Raw genomic sequence first — 15,763 nt, 5'->3', positions numbered from 1 at the left:
GTTTTGCATCTCATAGGAATTACAAAATTGTTATTGTTCTTTAGTACCTTTAAAATGTATTCATTAAGAAGAGGTGGACCAATACCTAAAAGTCACTGATAATTAATAAAAAGCAATGGTTAATTTCAAAAGATGTTTATAATCCAAAGAATAGAGTGATTAAACACAGGACACTGTAGGGACCTCCCTGGTGGCGCAGTGGATAAGACTCTGCACTGCCAATGCAGGGGGCCCAGGTTTGATCCCTGGTCAACTAGATCCCACATGCATGCTGCAACTAAGAGTTTGCATGCCACAACTAAGGAGCCCACGTGCCGCAATTAAGGAAACCTGGAGGCGCAACTAAGAGCCGGTGCAACCAAATTAAAAGAACAAAAACAACCATAGAACATCGTAAAATAAAAAAGCCAAAGTGAAAAATGTGGGGAAAGAAGCTTAACAAGGTTAAAACAAAAATTTTTCTACTGCTGTGTATTGTCAAGGATATACTATTTCTGGCTTTTGCTTTTCATAAATAAGAAAAATGATTTAGTATTTTAGAGTCATTTTAGGAAAAGTAGTTCTTTCACCTAGTTTCCAATACATAATATATATCTATATTTATATCTAGAAATTGATAAAGAGGGTATCTACAGATATAGATATATAGAGATATATATATAATGTAATGTGTAAACTTCTAAAAGACTAAATGTTTATATTCATGCACCAATAGGAGTTTCACCTATTACCATTCACTATTTATATGAGGACTGCAATCCCCTCCTCTCCCGATTCTGTGTATGTGTTGTGTTGTGTGTGTATGTGCAGACACTTTTAACTTACCTTTTTCTCACTCACTCATGTGGGTCATTGTTTTACAAAATGTACCTAGAGATAATATTACATGTCACTAATTCATACTGTGAAAGAGGCAGAATCAGGAGAAGACAGGAAGGTCTGCTATCAACATATGAATAGTAAACATTGTTGCATGAATATAAACATTTAGTCTCTTGGAAGTTTATACATCACATTTATTTATTATTTTAATTGCCTCTTCTGCAACTGTCAGAACTGTTCATCTTTCTTGCCTGCTGCTGTGCATCCATAAACTTGGAAAAACATTTTGCTATTAAATATTTTCTCTGTAAAAATACTTTTACAATATTTTCGCCTAGTGCCTTAACCTTATTTATTACTCCCATTCTTTCAGGCGTGTTTTCATGTCTTTGCTCCTTAGACTGTAAATGCCATGAAAATTAGCTCTATTTTTTGAAGCCCTTCAGGCCCTAGGAGTTACTGAATTAATGCTCCAGGTGTTAGTGAATTAATGTTTTCTGAATTCAATAAAGAACATGGTTTTGAGTAAACTTACCTCTTCTCTTCTCTCTTCTGCAGAAGGAGTTTTAAGTTCTCGTGCTGTATCATCTTTTGGGTCAAAAAGATATATGTAATCTGAAGAGTAACTAACAAGAATCTCTTGACCATCTTCACTGTAACACAGAGATGTCACCCTGCAGGACTTGTTATTAAGATGGGAAGGGATAAAACGGGCAACCATTCCAGTAGTTCCTCGACCTGCATAATTCCCTAAATTAAAAAAAAGGAATTGTTTAAACTTCAGAATATTTTTCAAGAAAAACACTTGAAAAACTCTTAATCTGAATTATGAGATATGTGATTTAACATAGCAATATAAATCCAAGCTATCATATTTTATTTCTGGAAAAGACTCTTTAATCATCAGTCAAATTTTGTAACAAAATAAAAATGAATATAGTATAAAGGTTACATATCTTCCAAAAAGAATTCATGATTTTCTAGAATTCCAGATTACATCAATGTTTTATTGGAAATATGAGTTATTTAATCAATTTTATATTGTGATTACAGTCACACTAAATCATCTCTTAAAAATTCCCCTAATTAAGATAATATAATTTTTATAATATAAATCGGAAAGCTGATATTTACTAGCAAACTAGATAAAACAGTACAGTATCTTTTTAATATGATTTACCTTTTACTTTATGTCATTAAAAGATTTTTGATTGCCATGAAATTCTCCTCTTATAAGATAACAGAGTGGGAATACCACTCTAATTTTAATTAATTTTGGTGGTCGTCAACATAATGCAATACAATAGGGAGAGGTACAACTGGCACTTTGTGCTCTGCAGACCCAGGAATGCTAAATTCTAAGAATCCCACAAAGCTGTATTATCCTGCCCTGCCCAAAATTTCAATCATGTCCCATCTGTTGAGAAATGATAACTGAGCCTACAGTTCCATATATTACTTCTGTTTCCCCTAAACATGCATGTCCAAATAGACAAGACTCCTCAATCACAGTTCAAGAAAGAAAAAAGATCCCATCTGGTTTTCCCATTTCAGTAATCTATGTCTATTTTCACTGGACATAAACTGACACTGAGATCAACATTGTTAATTTCTGGCCCAAGTCAACTTTTATTTTTGATGCCATAAAATATGTGAATATATATATAAATGTGTAATATGTATGTATATTTGGGGTGTGTGTGTGTGTGTGTGTGTGTGTGTGTGTGTGTGTGAGACAGAGAGACAGACAGAGAGAGAGAGAGAGAGAAAGAATGTCCAATCTTGACCTCCCTTGACAGAAAATGCTAATGGAAGTTAGCTTTGAGGTGAATATTTCAGAAGTGGTTTGATCCCAAAGCAGATGAGAAACAAATAGGAGTTTAAGGCAAATTCAAATTCAGTAGTGCAGCATCATTTACAGTACTTTAGCTAGGCTACTAAGTAGGCATAAATATGTTATACATTAATACACACCCAAGTCACTGTTCTTTCCTAACTTTTCTCTCCACCACGCTTACTATTATCCCCTTGATTGAAAAGATGGCAAAGAGAAATTAGGAAAGCCAAGTGTTGTGAGCTGAGGAGTGTCCCCTGAAAATTCATGTCCACCAAGAAACACAGAACGTGACCTCATTTAGAAATAGGGTCTTTGTAGATGTAATTATGAAGATGAGGTCATAATGGATTATGGTGGCCCTTAAATACAATGTAACTAGTGTCCTTATAAGAAGAGGGAAATGCAGGTACAGATACACAGGAGAGAATAGCATGTAAATATGGAAGCAGAGATTGGACCGATACATTTAAAAGCCAAGGGATGCTAAGGATTGTCAGCAACCTCCAGAATCTAGGAGAGAAGCAGGCAACAGATTCTCCCTGAGAGCCTCCAGCAGAAAACCACCCTGCAACATCTTGATTTTAGACATTTAGCCTCCAGAAATGTGAGAGAATAAATTTCTGTTATTTTAAGGCACCCAGTTTATAGTAATTTGTTATGACAGATCCAGGAAATTAATATATCACAACTTTTTAAAGTGATAACCTGCAAAAGTATCACACTGATGGGTCATAAAAACTTGGTGAAATGCTATTTTTTATAATAATCCATAGTATTTAAATACATTCTATTTACTAAATTTATGTCAAACTAATGAAATTTTAAAATTGCAATACATCATAAAGATTTATCCTTTGGGGACTTCCCTGGTAGTGCAGTGGTTAAGAATCCACCTGGCAATGCAGGGGACATGGGCTCAAGTCCTAGTCCAGGAAGATCCCATGTGCCGCGGAGCAACTAAGCCCGTGCGCCACAATTACTGAGCCTGCACTCTAGAGCCCACAAGCCACAACTATTGAAGCCTGCACACCTAGAGCCCATGCTCCGCAACAAGAGGAGCCAACACAATGAGAAGTCCACGCACCGCAATGAAGAGTAGCCCCCGCTCACCACAACTAGAGAAAGCCTGCACGCAGCAATGAAGACCCAGTGCAGCCAAAAATAAATAAATTTATTTAAAAAAAAAGATTTATCCTTTGAACTGATAGGATCTCATATTTTCTCTAATATATGTCTTTTTACCTGTAGCTCTTGTACCCAGCATTCGCCGATCATATATTCGTACTGAGCTATCAGAACAACCAACAGCAAGATAATATGGTATTGGTGGACAAATAGCTACAGATGTGGCAGCACGTCGGCAGTTAATTAAAATATCCTACAAAAGATAAAAAAATACCAGTTACATAAGCTTTACAACAGATAATAGTCTATTTAAAACATTTTCCCTTCAATTAGAACAAGAAAATCTTTTTCAGAAATCCTAATTCAGTCATTATGACAATGAGGAAGGAAAAAAACCAACATGCCTCCTAAATATTCTCATACTCAGGAATAAGATGATCATCTTCAGAAGTATTAGAAGACTCATACATTACCTATGTAATATGTCATTAAGTCGTTAATGTCATTAGAAAGGCCTGCTATCATTGGTCCACTGGACAGTAAAGATGGAGGTATAATCAACCTTTGTCTATCATAAGTACAATCATTATTTTATACGGTACTCATGATATTGTAATTTTAATGACTGCTATTAAAGTATAACAAAAATATCATAACCTGATATTAAAATTTTATATTTTTGTTAACTTATAAAATCTTCCTCCTTACCAGTTCAAAAACAAAGTACATACATACATATATACAAACTATGTCAAAGACAGGCTTCACTATAATGTCACTACTTATCTCTATACAAGCATTAGAAAATATAAGAGCTATCACCCCAAAGATATAGCTTTAAGGTATTGTTAATTCTATACTATTTTATCTACAACTCTAACTCCTCACTTTTCTCAGAATAGCCAAGTTTTTAAGTTACATTTATGCTAAGTTTTATGTATTTAATTATGGGCCTCAGAACATTATTCCTATTACATAGAATTTATTCATCAAATACTGTTCATAATTCTAAATTTTTAGGATTTAAGAATTACCCTAGTTATCAATTTTTCTTTATACTCTCTCTATTCCTTTTTACATATAAAGAAATCAGAAGTTTTATTGAGAAAAAATTTAACAATATTTCACTTATTAGCTTTGCTTTATTCTTTAGTTTTACAGAGTTTTTGATTATAAAAGCAAAATTAAATCCAACTACATTGTATATGAAAATATTGCTTATAAGATTTTGACATAACAAATTTTAGGACCTATAATTTACTAAGAAACAGGTAAACCAGATGCCCCTAATAAACAACCTGCTATTTTAAACTTATTTCTGCCTTCAGTTCAACGTTCCTAATTGTGTATGTGTATACATGTATACAATATAAAAACTGACAAAATTTTTTTATTTTTTTTCTTCTCTGTTTCAATGTATAAAATAATCTTTTCTCCACCTAAAGCATGTTAACAATACTAACTGGTTTAATTAGCAAACACTCAACCTGATTACTAGTAACTTTTTTTTTTGTAACTATCAGTAAAAATGTATTTCGCAATACTTGCTTACTTCATTTACTACTCTAAAATGATCTGAGACAAAAGTTACTGTCTCTAAATAACACTTAGGGTTAGTTGTCTGAGGCCTTACACTGACTGATTTCTCAGGTCTTTTTCAAGCTTAAAATACTATTTTAAAAAATACAAAATTGATAGTGAAGCTCTATCTTTAGAGAAGTGAGCTAAATCTGAATGAACATGTTGATAAAATGGTATCTAACTGTCTAAAACAAAAGATAGCATATAAATAAATCTTGGTTTAAAGGACAGGGTAAAAATAAAAAGAAGACACTAAACTTCTACATGCTTTTATCACTGTTATTGGTAAGCCAAAAATGCCTCCATAAATAAATGGAATATACTGATAAATACTTCAAGTTTTTATAATGCTATGGTATATACTGAACAATTATATAAATTTTTATAAATATATTTGAACTGTACAATTTAAGTATACGTTCCTTAACTTCACTATTAACATTTTAATTAAGAAATTTTTTTGATTATAAAAATATACTTATTGAAAATTTTATAAAATAAAAAATTCTTAATCTATCCATAAGCTCATAACTCAGAGATAACTTACTACCCAATTTTAAGTATAATCTTAATTTTTTTCATCATTTGTACAAAAACTTGATTCTTACATCTTTGCAATCTTCTTTTGTGCAGCTAGTTTTGATGCGTGTATCAAACCACCTAACAGTTCCATCTTCACCACAAGAGAGAAAAGTATACGGGTCATTAGGTACAGTCATAATCTGAAGATGAAAACAAAAGTACAGGTAATGTTAGTAAACATTTAAACAGATGACTTTGAAAAACATTACTGCTATATCATAAAATGATTATGGCAAAAGCAACTAAGAACCATTTATTTTAATTATTTATGACTTACCCATATCATAATGCAAAATAGTGTTATACATATAGAAATATGCAAGAGGTAACTGTTGAACTAATGTGACTCATTACTTTGAAATTTGACATTAATGTACCTTCAGACAGAAAGCTCTTTAAATTATACACTCCTAACAACTTGACAAGAAAAACCCTACCCTTGAAAGCTTGTTCAAACTTTGAATAGCCAAATTTTTGTTTTCTGGATGTGAATATACACTTGTATTAGAAATACATTGTAAAATTTTACTCCCTGATAATGTTTATAAAAACTATGTGATGCTGAATTAAGCATTTAAACTGGACTCTCAAAAATTTTTTGAGTGATGGTAATGGTTCTATAACAATGTAAAAGTACTAAATGTCACGAACAGTACAGTTAAAAATGGTTTGAATGGCAAATGTTATATTATGCATATTTTACAAAAATTAAATTTTTTAAAGAAATGAAACATTTTAGATATTCCTGTATCCACTTCTGGTTTAGCAATAATACTGTAAGTTGAGGCCCTCTGTGAACCCTCCTGTCCAACATATTCCTCCCCTTCTCTGTCCTTAGAAGTAGAAACTGCCAAAATTGGGTATTTAGCATTCTCACATAGGTTTTTATGTACCCACAAACAATGGAAGGTATATTCCTATGTATGCATGAAAAGGTGCTCAGATTCATTAGTGATCAACTAAACATAAATTATAATCCTAAGTATACATCACTACACATCACCAGAATGACCAAAATGAAAGGGACTAGATTAATATCAAATGTCAATGAGGACATGGAGCAACTAGGGCTTTCACACATCGTTGATTGGACTGTAAAATGGTACCATCACTTTGAAAAACCATGTATCAGTATCTACTAAAGCTGGTCATATGCCTCTTCTATGACCCAGCAATTCCACTACAAATAAATGTATACATAAAGGCACCTAAAGATGTGTACCAGAAAGTTCATAGCAGCACGATTCATATTAGCTAAATACTTGAAACAACCCAAATGGCCAGTAAGAGAATAAGAACATAAATTGTGATTTACTCTTAAAATACTAAAGCAATAAAAATAAAGAAATACATTGCTCTCAAATTATGTAAAACCAGTGATTAAAAATAAGATTTCTTGCCAGAAATCAGTGGAGTAACATCTTTAAGGTAGTAAAAGAAAAAAAAAAAACACAAAAAACTGTCAAACTAGAATTCTATACCCACAGAAATATCTTTCTAAAACAAAAATAAACTAGATGTTTTCAAAAATAAGAAAGCTGAAAGATTATTCAGTAGCATAGAAGTCAGCAAAGGATGCCTCTTACCTAACTATGACCCATTATTTTTGTAAATAAGAGTTTGAATGAAACTTAGCCACATCCAATCATTTACATATTATCCCAGTCTGCTTTCCTGACACAATGGCATATTTGAGTAGTTGTGACAAAGATTATATGGCACACAAAGCCTAAAATATTTACTATTTGGCATTTTACAGGATAATTTTCCAAACCTCTATAATAACAGACCAGCACAAAAAAATACATCTTTTAAAATCCTTCATGTAAAAGGAAAATAATACCTGTCATAATCTGGATCTATGCAAAGGAATTTAAGATTAGAAATAATAAATATGTAAGTAAATATAATATAATTTTTACTTTGTTTTAAAATCTTTTTAAAGATAATTGACTATTAAAGGAAGAATATTAACAATGTATTAAGGAAATTATGAAACATATAAGAATAAAATGTAAGGAAAAAATACCCAAAATTCCAGGAGAAGAAAAATGAAAGTACAGTGTTATAAGATTCTTATACTATATTTGAAGTGGTACCATATTACTTGATGGTACACTGTGATAAAGTTTATGATGTATACTATAATCCCTAAAGCATATACTAAAACAACCACAACAAAAAAAAGTTATAGCTAATAAATCAACAAAGGAGGTAAAGTGGAATCACAAAAATACTCAGTTCTTCCAAAAAACAGAAGGGGAAAAAACTGATGGAACATGAACAGAGGGAAAACAAAGAGCAAGACACAAAATTTAAATTCAGCTACCTACATATCAATAATCACATTAATTGTAAATGGTATAAACAGCCCAATTAAATAAAAGGCAGATGTCGCTAGATTGGATAAAAAAGCAAAACCCAACTATAAATTGCCTGTAAGAATCTAACTTTAAATATTAAGACACAGATAGCTAGACTAGAAGTAAAAGGACAGAAGAAAGAGATACCACAGTAACTCTAATAATGAGAAAGCTAGATTTGCTATATAAATAGCAAATTTCAAAGCAAAGAGTATTAATGGGGATAAAGAGTCATTTTACAATGATAAATGGGTCAATCCAAGAATAGAAACATCAAAATCCTGAATGTTTATGTACCTAAAAACAGATCTTTGAAATATATGAAGCAGTAATTGACAGAACTGAGTGGAGAAACAGTCCAAAAATATTAGATTTCAACACACCTGTTTCAATAATTGATAGAACAAGTAATCAGAAAATCAGTAAGAATATAGATGAATTGAACATGGTTATCAGCCACCTTGACATAACTGATATATATGGAACACTCCACAAGCAAAAGAATAAGCAGTTTTTAAAGTGCATAAGATAAATTTACCAATACACTATATTCTGGGACACAAAACCAGTCTCATTAAAATTAAAAGGATTCAAGTCATACAAAGTACATATTCTGACTGAGAGGGATTTAACTAGAAAATAATCACTGTAAATCAATCCATACAAAGACAGTTAGGCAAATGATTAAAATAGATTCAATTGCAATTAAGCCCAAGCTGGAAAACAACTCAAATATTCAAATATTTCCAAATATTTGGAAACTAAATGACATGTTTCTTAATAAATGATGAATCAAAGAAGAAATCACAATGGAAACTAGAAAATATATTGACTAATTTACTAACAGAAGAGAAATGGAAGTTCAGCATAACAAAATTAGTGAAATTTACCTAAAGGAATACTCAGTGGAAATTTTATTTTACTAACTGCCTGTATTAGAAAGGATAAAGGTCTCAAATCAGTAACTTCAGCCTCTACTTTAAGAAACTAGAAGAAAGAGAGCAATGAAACTCACCATAGTAAACAGAAGAAAGGAAAAAACAGAGATCAAAAATAGAAAAAGAAAATAGAGAAAACCATGGAAACCAAAGTTCGTTCTTAGAGATGATCATTAAAATTGATGAAATCTCTCCTCAGACTGCTAATAATAATAGAGAGAGAGAACACAAACTACCAATATCAAGAGTGACATGGGCTTCCCTGGTGGTGCAGTGGTTGAGAGTCCGCCTGCCAATGCAGGGGACACGGGTTCGTGCCCCAGTCCGGGAAGATCCCACATGCCGCGGAGTGGCTGGGCCCGTGAGCCATGGCCGCTGAGCCTGCACGTCCGGAGCCTGTGCTCCGCAACGGGAGAGGCCACAACAGTGAGAGGCCCGCGTACCGCAAAAAAAAAAAAAAAAAAGAGTGACAGAGGTGACATCACTATAGATTCTACAGATGTTAAAAGGATAGTACGGAAGTACTGTGAAGAACTTACACCAACAAATTCAGCAATATAGATGAAACAGGTTCCTTGAAAAGAATAGAATACCGAAGCTCATTAAAGCAGAAAGATATAACCTGAATCACCAAATATTCATTTTAAGAAATAAATATGCAGTTATAAACATCCTACAAAGAAAACTCTAGGACCAGATGGCTTTATTGGTGAATGCTCCCAAACATATAAGAAACAAATATTACCACTTCTACACAAACTCTTTCAGAAAATTGAAGAGGACAAACTTTCCAAGTTATTGCAGTAGGGCAGCATTATGCTAACAACAAACCCAAAGATAGTGCAAGAAAACAAAGCTAAAGGTCATCTCTCATGAACACGTCTGCAAAAAAAAAAGTCCTTAACAAAATGAATACAACAACACAGAAAGAGGATAATATATCAATATATGACCAGGTGAGGTTTATCTCTGGAATGTTAATTTGGTCTTAATGTTTGAAAAATAAATGTAATTCACCATGTTAAGAAACTAAAAGATCCAATTAAAGATGTTTAAGAAAAAAAAAGAGTGGAATGCACATTGATCTCAAGTTCATGTGAAATGTTTTTCAAGATGGACTGTAGCTACACAGAACAAAACAATTCTCAATAAATATTAAATGTTTAAAATCATAAAAATATCTTTTCTACTATAAAAAAAGAAACTAAAAGAAAAGCAATACAATCCTTTCAAAAAATGAAAAAATGCAGAGAAAACACATGACAAAATCCAATATCCATTCCTGATAAGTGTAAGAATATGAACAGAATTAACTCAACCTGCTAAAAAGCATTATTGAAATATACCTACTGTCATAGTTAATAGTGAAAGATCAAAGATCAAAACAAGGGAAGGATGTTTAGTCTTACCACTTTTATTCAATATTAGACTGAAAGTTCTAATAAGTGTGATAAGATAAGACAAAGAAATAAAAGGAGTCCAGATGGGAAAAGAAGAAAAATTGTCTCTATATTCACAGATGACATAATCATCTAAGGAGAAAATTCTATGTAATCTTTTTGTAAAAAGTTACTAGAGCTAATAAGTGAGTGTAGCAAAACTGCAGAATACAAGATCAATATATAAAACTCAACTGCATGTGAAAATACTAGCAATAAAACCATCAGAAATTAGAAATTTTAAAGATAATACCATTTACAATAACATTAAAAAATATGAAATATTTAAGGGTAGGTCTTAAGACACACAAACTGAAAATTATAAAACATTGCCAAGTAAAATTAAAGTCCTAGATGAGGGAGATATACTGCAACCATGGATTGGAAGATTTAATAATTGTTGTCAATTCTCCCTATACTGATATATAGATTCAAATAAATCCCAGGAGGAATTCTGGTAAAAATTGATAATTTAGGGCTTCCCTGGTGGTGCAGTGGTTGAGAGTCCGCCTACCGATGCAGGGGACACGGGTTCGTGCCCCGGTCCGGGAAGATCCCACATGCCATGGAGCAGCTGGGCCCGTGAGCCATGGCTGCTGAGCCTGTGCGTCCGGAGCCTGTGCTCCGCGAGGGGAGAGGCCACAACAGTGAGAGGCCCACGTACCGCAAAAAAAAAAAAAAAAAAAAAAAAAATTGATAATTTAATTATCAAATCCATGGGGAAATACAAAAGACCTAAAATACCTTAAACTGTTTCGAAAAAGAAGAAGAAAGGACTTATACTACCCGGTTTTAAGAGTTAATATTAAGCTATAGTAATAAAGACAGTGTGGTACAAGCATAATCATAAATCACTGGAAGAGAAAAGGTACTGATCAGAAATAGGTGAAAATAGATGTGGTCAAATGACTTATGATCATGATGCAAAAAAAGTTCAGTGGAGAAAAACAGTGTTGGAAAACCAGATATCCAAGTGTAAAATAATAAACTTAAAGCAGTATCTCATACTTTATGAAAAAATTAACACAAAATGGATCATCGATCCAAATGCAAAACATAAAAGTATAAAACTTTTAGGAGAAAATCGTTGTGACATTTGGTTAAACAAAGATTTTTAGACACAACATTGTTTCCCCTCCCAAAATAATAAATTTGATAAAATGGGCTTCTTTAAAATTAAAAAACTTCTTTTTGAAAGATACTGTAAAGAAAATGAAAAGACTAGCCATCAACTCAGAGAAAAAAATTGAGTCACATACCTGAAAAATACACAGAACATCCTTTTAAAAACCCTCAAAACTCAACAGTACAAAATGAAACAATGGGCAAAAGATTAAACAGATAATTCACCGAAGAAGGCACATGAAGAAACAGGAAAACATGGCTCAAACAAAGGAACAAAGTAAATCTCCAGAACCTGACCCTAATAAAAGGGAGATATATGAATTACCTAAAAAAGAACGGAAGGTAATGGTCATAAAGAAATTCAATGCTCTACAAGAGAATACAAATAGACAGCTAAACAAAATCAGGAAAACAACGCACAAACAAAACGAGAATATTACCAATGAGAAAGAAAGCAGAAAAATAGCGAAACAAAAATTATGGAGCTGAAAAATATAGTAACTAAATTTAAAAATTCACTAGCGGAGGATCAACTGCGGACTCAATCAAGCAGAAAAAAGAATCAGCAAAGTCAAAGATAAGCCACTTGAAATTATCTAGTCAGAGGAACAAAGAAAAGGAATGAAGTGAAAAAGCCTAAGGGACTTATAGGATATCACAAAGATGACCAATATTCCCATTACAGGAGTTCCAGATGGAGAAAGGGGAGTGGGTAGAGAGCTTATCTGAAGCAAATAATGGCCAAAAACTTCCCAAATCTGAGAAAGAAAATGAACATCCAGATTCAAGAGACTCAGAGGACTCCAACTAGGATGGGCCCAAAGAGGCTCAAATCAAGACATACTATAAACAACTAGTCAAAAGTGAGTTAATCTTGAAAGCAGCAAGAGAAATGTGAATCATTACATACAAAGAAGCTCCCATTAGATCAGTGGATTTCTCAACAGAAACATTACCAGCCAGAGGGAAGTGGGATAATACATTCAAAGTACTGAAAGAAAAAACCTGCAAACCAAGAATACTATATATCCACCAAAACTGTCCTTTAAAACTGAAGGAGAAATAAAGACCTTCCCAGATAAAGAAAAACTAAGAAAAGTTATCACCACTAAGACCTGCCTTACAAGAACTGCTAAAGGAAGTCCTTCAAGTTGAAATGAAAGAAGCTAGACAGCAACACACAGCATATAAAAATATAAAGATTGTGGTAAAGGTAAATATACAGATAAATACAAAAATCTGTGATACTGTAATGGTGGTACATAAATCACTTCTGAGTACAGAATTTAAGAAATAAAAGCATTAAAAATTATTATAACACTATGTTAGTGAATACAAAATATAAAAAGACATAGTTTATGACACTGAACAAAGCGGGGCAAGGATGTAAAGGAATAGTATTTTTGTATGTGATTTAAGTTAAGTTGCTATCAGTTCAAGATAGATTGTTATAACTGTGTTTTATGTAATCCTCATGGTAAACACAATGAAAAAAACCTATAAAAGACGCCAAAAGAAAACAAGAAAGGAATTAAAGCATGTCATTACGAAAGAAAAAAGAAAATCAATAAAACACAACAGAAAGCAGCAAGAGAGGAAGAGTGACCAAATATTTGCAGGACACACAGAAAAAAAATTTTTAATGGGAATAGTGAGTAGTTCCCTATAAGTAACTACTTTAAATGTAAATGGTACAGTACTAAGTGGGAAGTTTATAGTAATAAATATCTACATTAAAAAAGAAGAAAGATCTCAAATCAACAACCTAACTTTACACCTCAAAGAACTAAAAAAAGAACAACAAATTAAAGCTAAGGTTAATAGATGAAGGAAATTATAATAAAGATTAGAGCAGAGATAAAGGATATGAAGAATAGAAAAAAGTATCAATGAAATTAAGTTCTTCTCAAAAGAGTATCAAAATCAACAAACCCTCACCTAGAATAACAAGAAAAAAAGCAAAATGACTCAGCAAAAATCAGAAATGAAAGAGGAGGCATTACAACTTATACCACAGAAATAAAAAGGATCCTAAGAGACTACTATGAATACAATAACAGATGGAATGGCCTTGAAGAAATGAATAAATTTTTAGAAATATACAACTTACCAAGACTAAATAATAGATTAGATAGATAGATAGATAGAAATAAACTGAACAAAGCTACACTACAGTAAGGAGACTGAATCAGTAACCAAAAACATCCAAAGAAAGGAAAGCCCAGAAACAGATGGCTTGACAACACCACTTACATTAAAAAATTTACATCAAGGGCTTCCCTGGTGTCACAGTGGTTGAGAGTCCGCCTGCTGATGCAGGGGACACGGGTTCGTGCCCCATTCCGGGAAGATCCCACATGCCGTGAAGCGGCTAGACCCGTGAGCCATGGCCACTGAGCCTGCGCGTCTGGAGGCTGTGCTCCGCAACGGGAGAGGCCACAACAGTGAGAGGCCCGCATACCACACACACAAAAAATAAATAAAAGAAAGACTACAAACCTGTATTCCTGATGAATACTGATATAAAAATCCTCAGCAAAATGCTAAAAAGAAAAAAAAAACCCAAAACAATAACACACTAATAGTCTAAGTCAGATTTACTTCTGAAATGCAAGGATGGTTCAACATACACAAATCAATCAAAGTAATTCATCTCATTATCAAAATGGAGGACAAAAACCATATGATCATCTCAACTAATACAGAAAAGGCATTTGACAAAATACAACACACTTTCATGATAAAAAACACTCAACAAACTAGGAATGGAAGGAAATTACCTCAACATAAGAAAGGCCATATATGAGAAGCTCATAGCTAATATATTCAGTGGTGAAAAACCAAACGCTTTCCCTCTAAGATCAAGAACAAGGCAAAGTTACCCACTCTCATCACTTCTATTCCATATAGTATTAGAAGTTCAAGCTACAGTATCAAGGCAAGAAAAAAGAAAAGGCATCAAAATTGGAAAGGAAGAAGTAAAATTATCTCTATTTGCAGAAAACTTGATCTTATACATAGAAAACTCTAAAGTTTCTGCAACAAAGCTATTAGAATAAATGAATACAGCAAAGTTACAGTTACAAAATCAACACTTAAAAATCAGCTGCGTTTATATACAGTAACAATGAACAACCTGAAAATGAAATTAAGAAAACAACCCATTTACAATAGCATCAGAAAAATAAAATACTTGGGAATAAACTTATTCAAGGAGGTGAAAGATCTGTACACTGAAAACTACAAAACACTGCTGAAAGAACTTATAGAAGACACAAATAAATGGAAAGACGTTCTGTGTTCATGGACTGGAAGACTGAATATTGTTAAAATGTCCATATTACCCAATGTGACCTATATTTAATGCAATTTCTATCAAAATTCCAAGGACATTTTTACAGAATCAAAAAAAAAAAAACCCTAAAATTCATATGGAATCTCAAAGGACACAAAACAGCCACAACAATCTTCAGAAAGCAAAACAAAGCTGGAGGCCCCACACTTGCTGATTTCAAAGCGTATTACAAAGCTACTACATTTAAAACATTATGACAGACCTACAGACCAATGGAACAGAGTAGAGAACCCAGGAATAAATAAACCCTCACATATGTGGTCACATGATCTGTGAGAAAGGTGCCAAGACTACACAATAGGGAAAGAATAGTCCCTTCAACAAATGGTGTTGAGAAAACTGGATATTCACATGTAAAAGAAGGAAGTTGGACCCTTATTTACGCCACATACAAAAATTTAAATGTATCAAAGACATTTTAATGTAATAGTTAAAACTATAAAACTCCGGGCTTCCCTGGTGGCGCAGTGGTTGGGTGTCCGCCTGCCGATGCAGGCGATACAGGTTCGTGCCCCAGACTGAGAGGATCCCACGTGCCATGGAGCAGCTGGGCCCGTGAGCCATGGCCGCTGAGCCTGCGTGTCTGGAGCCTGTGC

At 33.1% G+C, this 15,763-nt stretch overlaps 1 protein-coding gene across 8 annotated transcripts in view; it reads right to left on the bottom strand.

Annotated features, from left to right (window-relative positions):
- The window catches only part of DCAF6 (DDB1 and CUL4 associated factor 6), a 172,678-nt gene that overhangs the window by 97,401 nt on the left and 59,514 nt on the right, over nt 1-15,763 (bottom strand). For all 8 annotated transcript variants that reach the window (XM_081226466.1, XM_081226467.1, XM_081226468.1 and 5 more), the window contains exons 5-7: nt 5,974-6,087; nt 3,902-4,037; nt 1,358-1,572 (exon numbers count right to left, since the gene is read on the bottom strand). In XM_081226466.1, coding sequence (XP_081082592.1) covers nt 1,358-1,572; nt 3,902-4,037; nt 5,974-6,087 — 465 coding nt within the window. The remainder of the gene's footprint in view (nt 1-1,357; nt 1,573-3,901; nt 4,038-5,973; nt 6,088-15,763) is intronic.

This window comes from Mesoplodon bidens (assembly GCF_964165515.1).
Source record: "Mesoplodon bidens genome assembly, chromosome: 2".
Classification (NCBI taxonomy): domain Eukaryota; kingdom Metazoa; phylum Chordata; class Mammalia; order Artiodactyla; family Ziphiidae; genus Mesoplodon; species Mesoplodon bidens.
The sequence above is the reverse complement of the archived record's forward strand: the minus strand, read 5'-3'. Positions and strand labels throughout refer to the sequence as shown.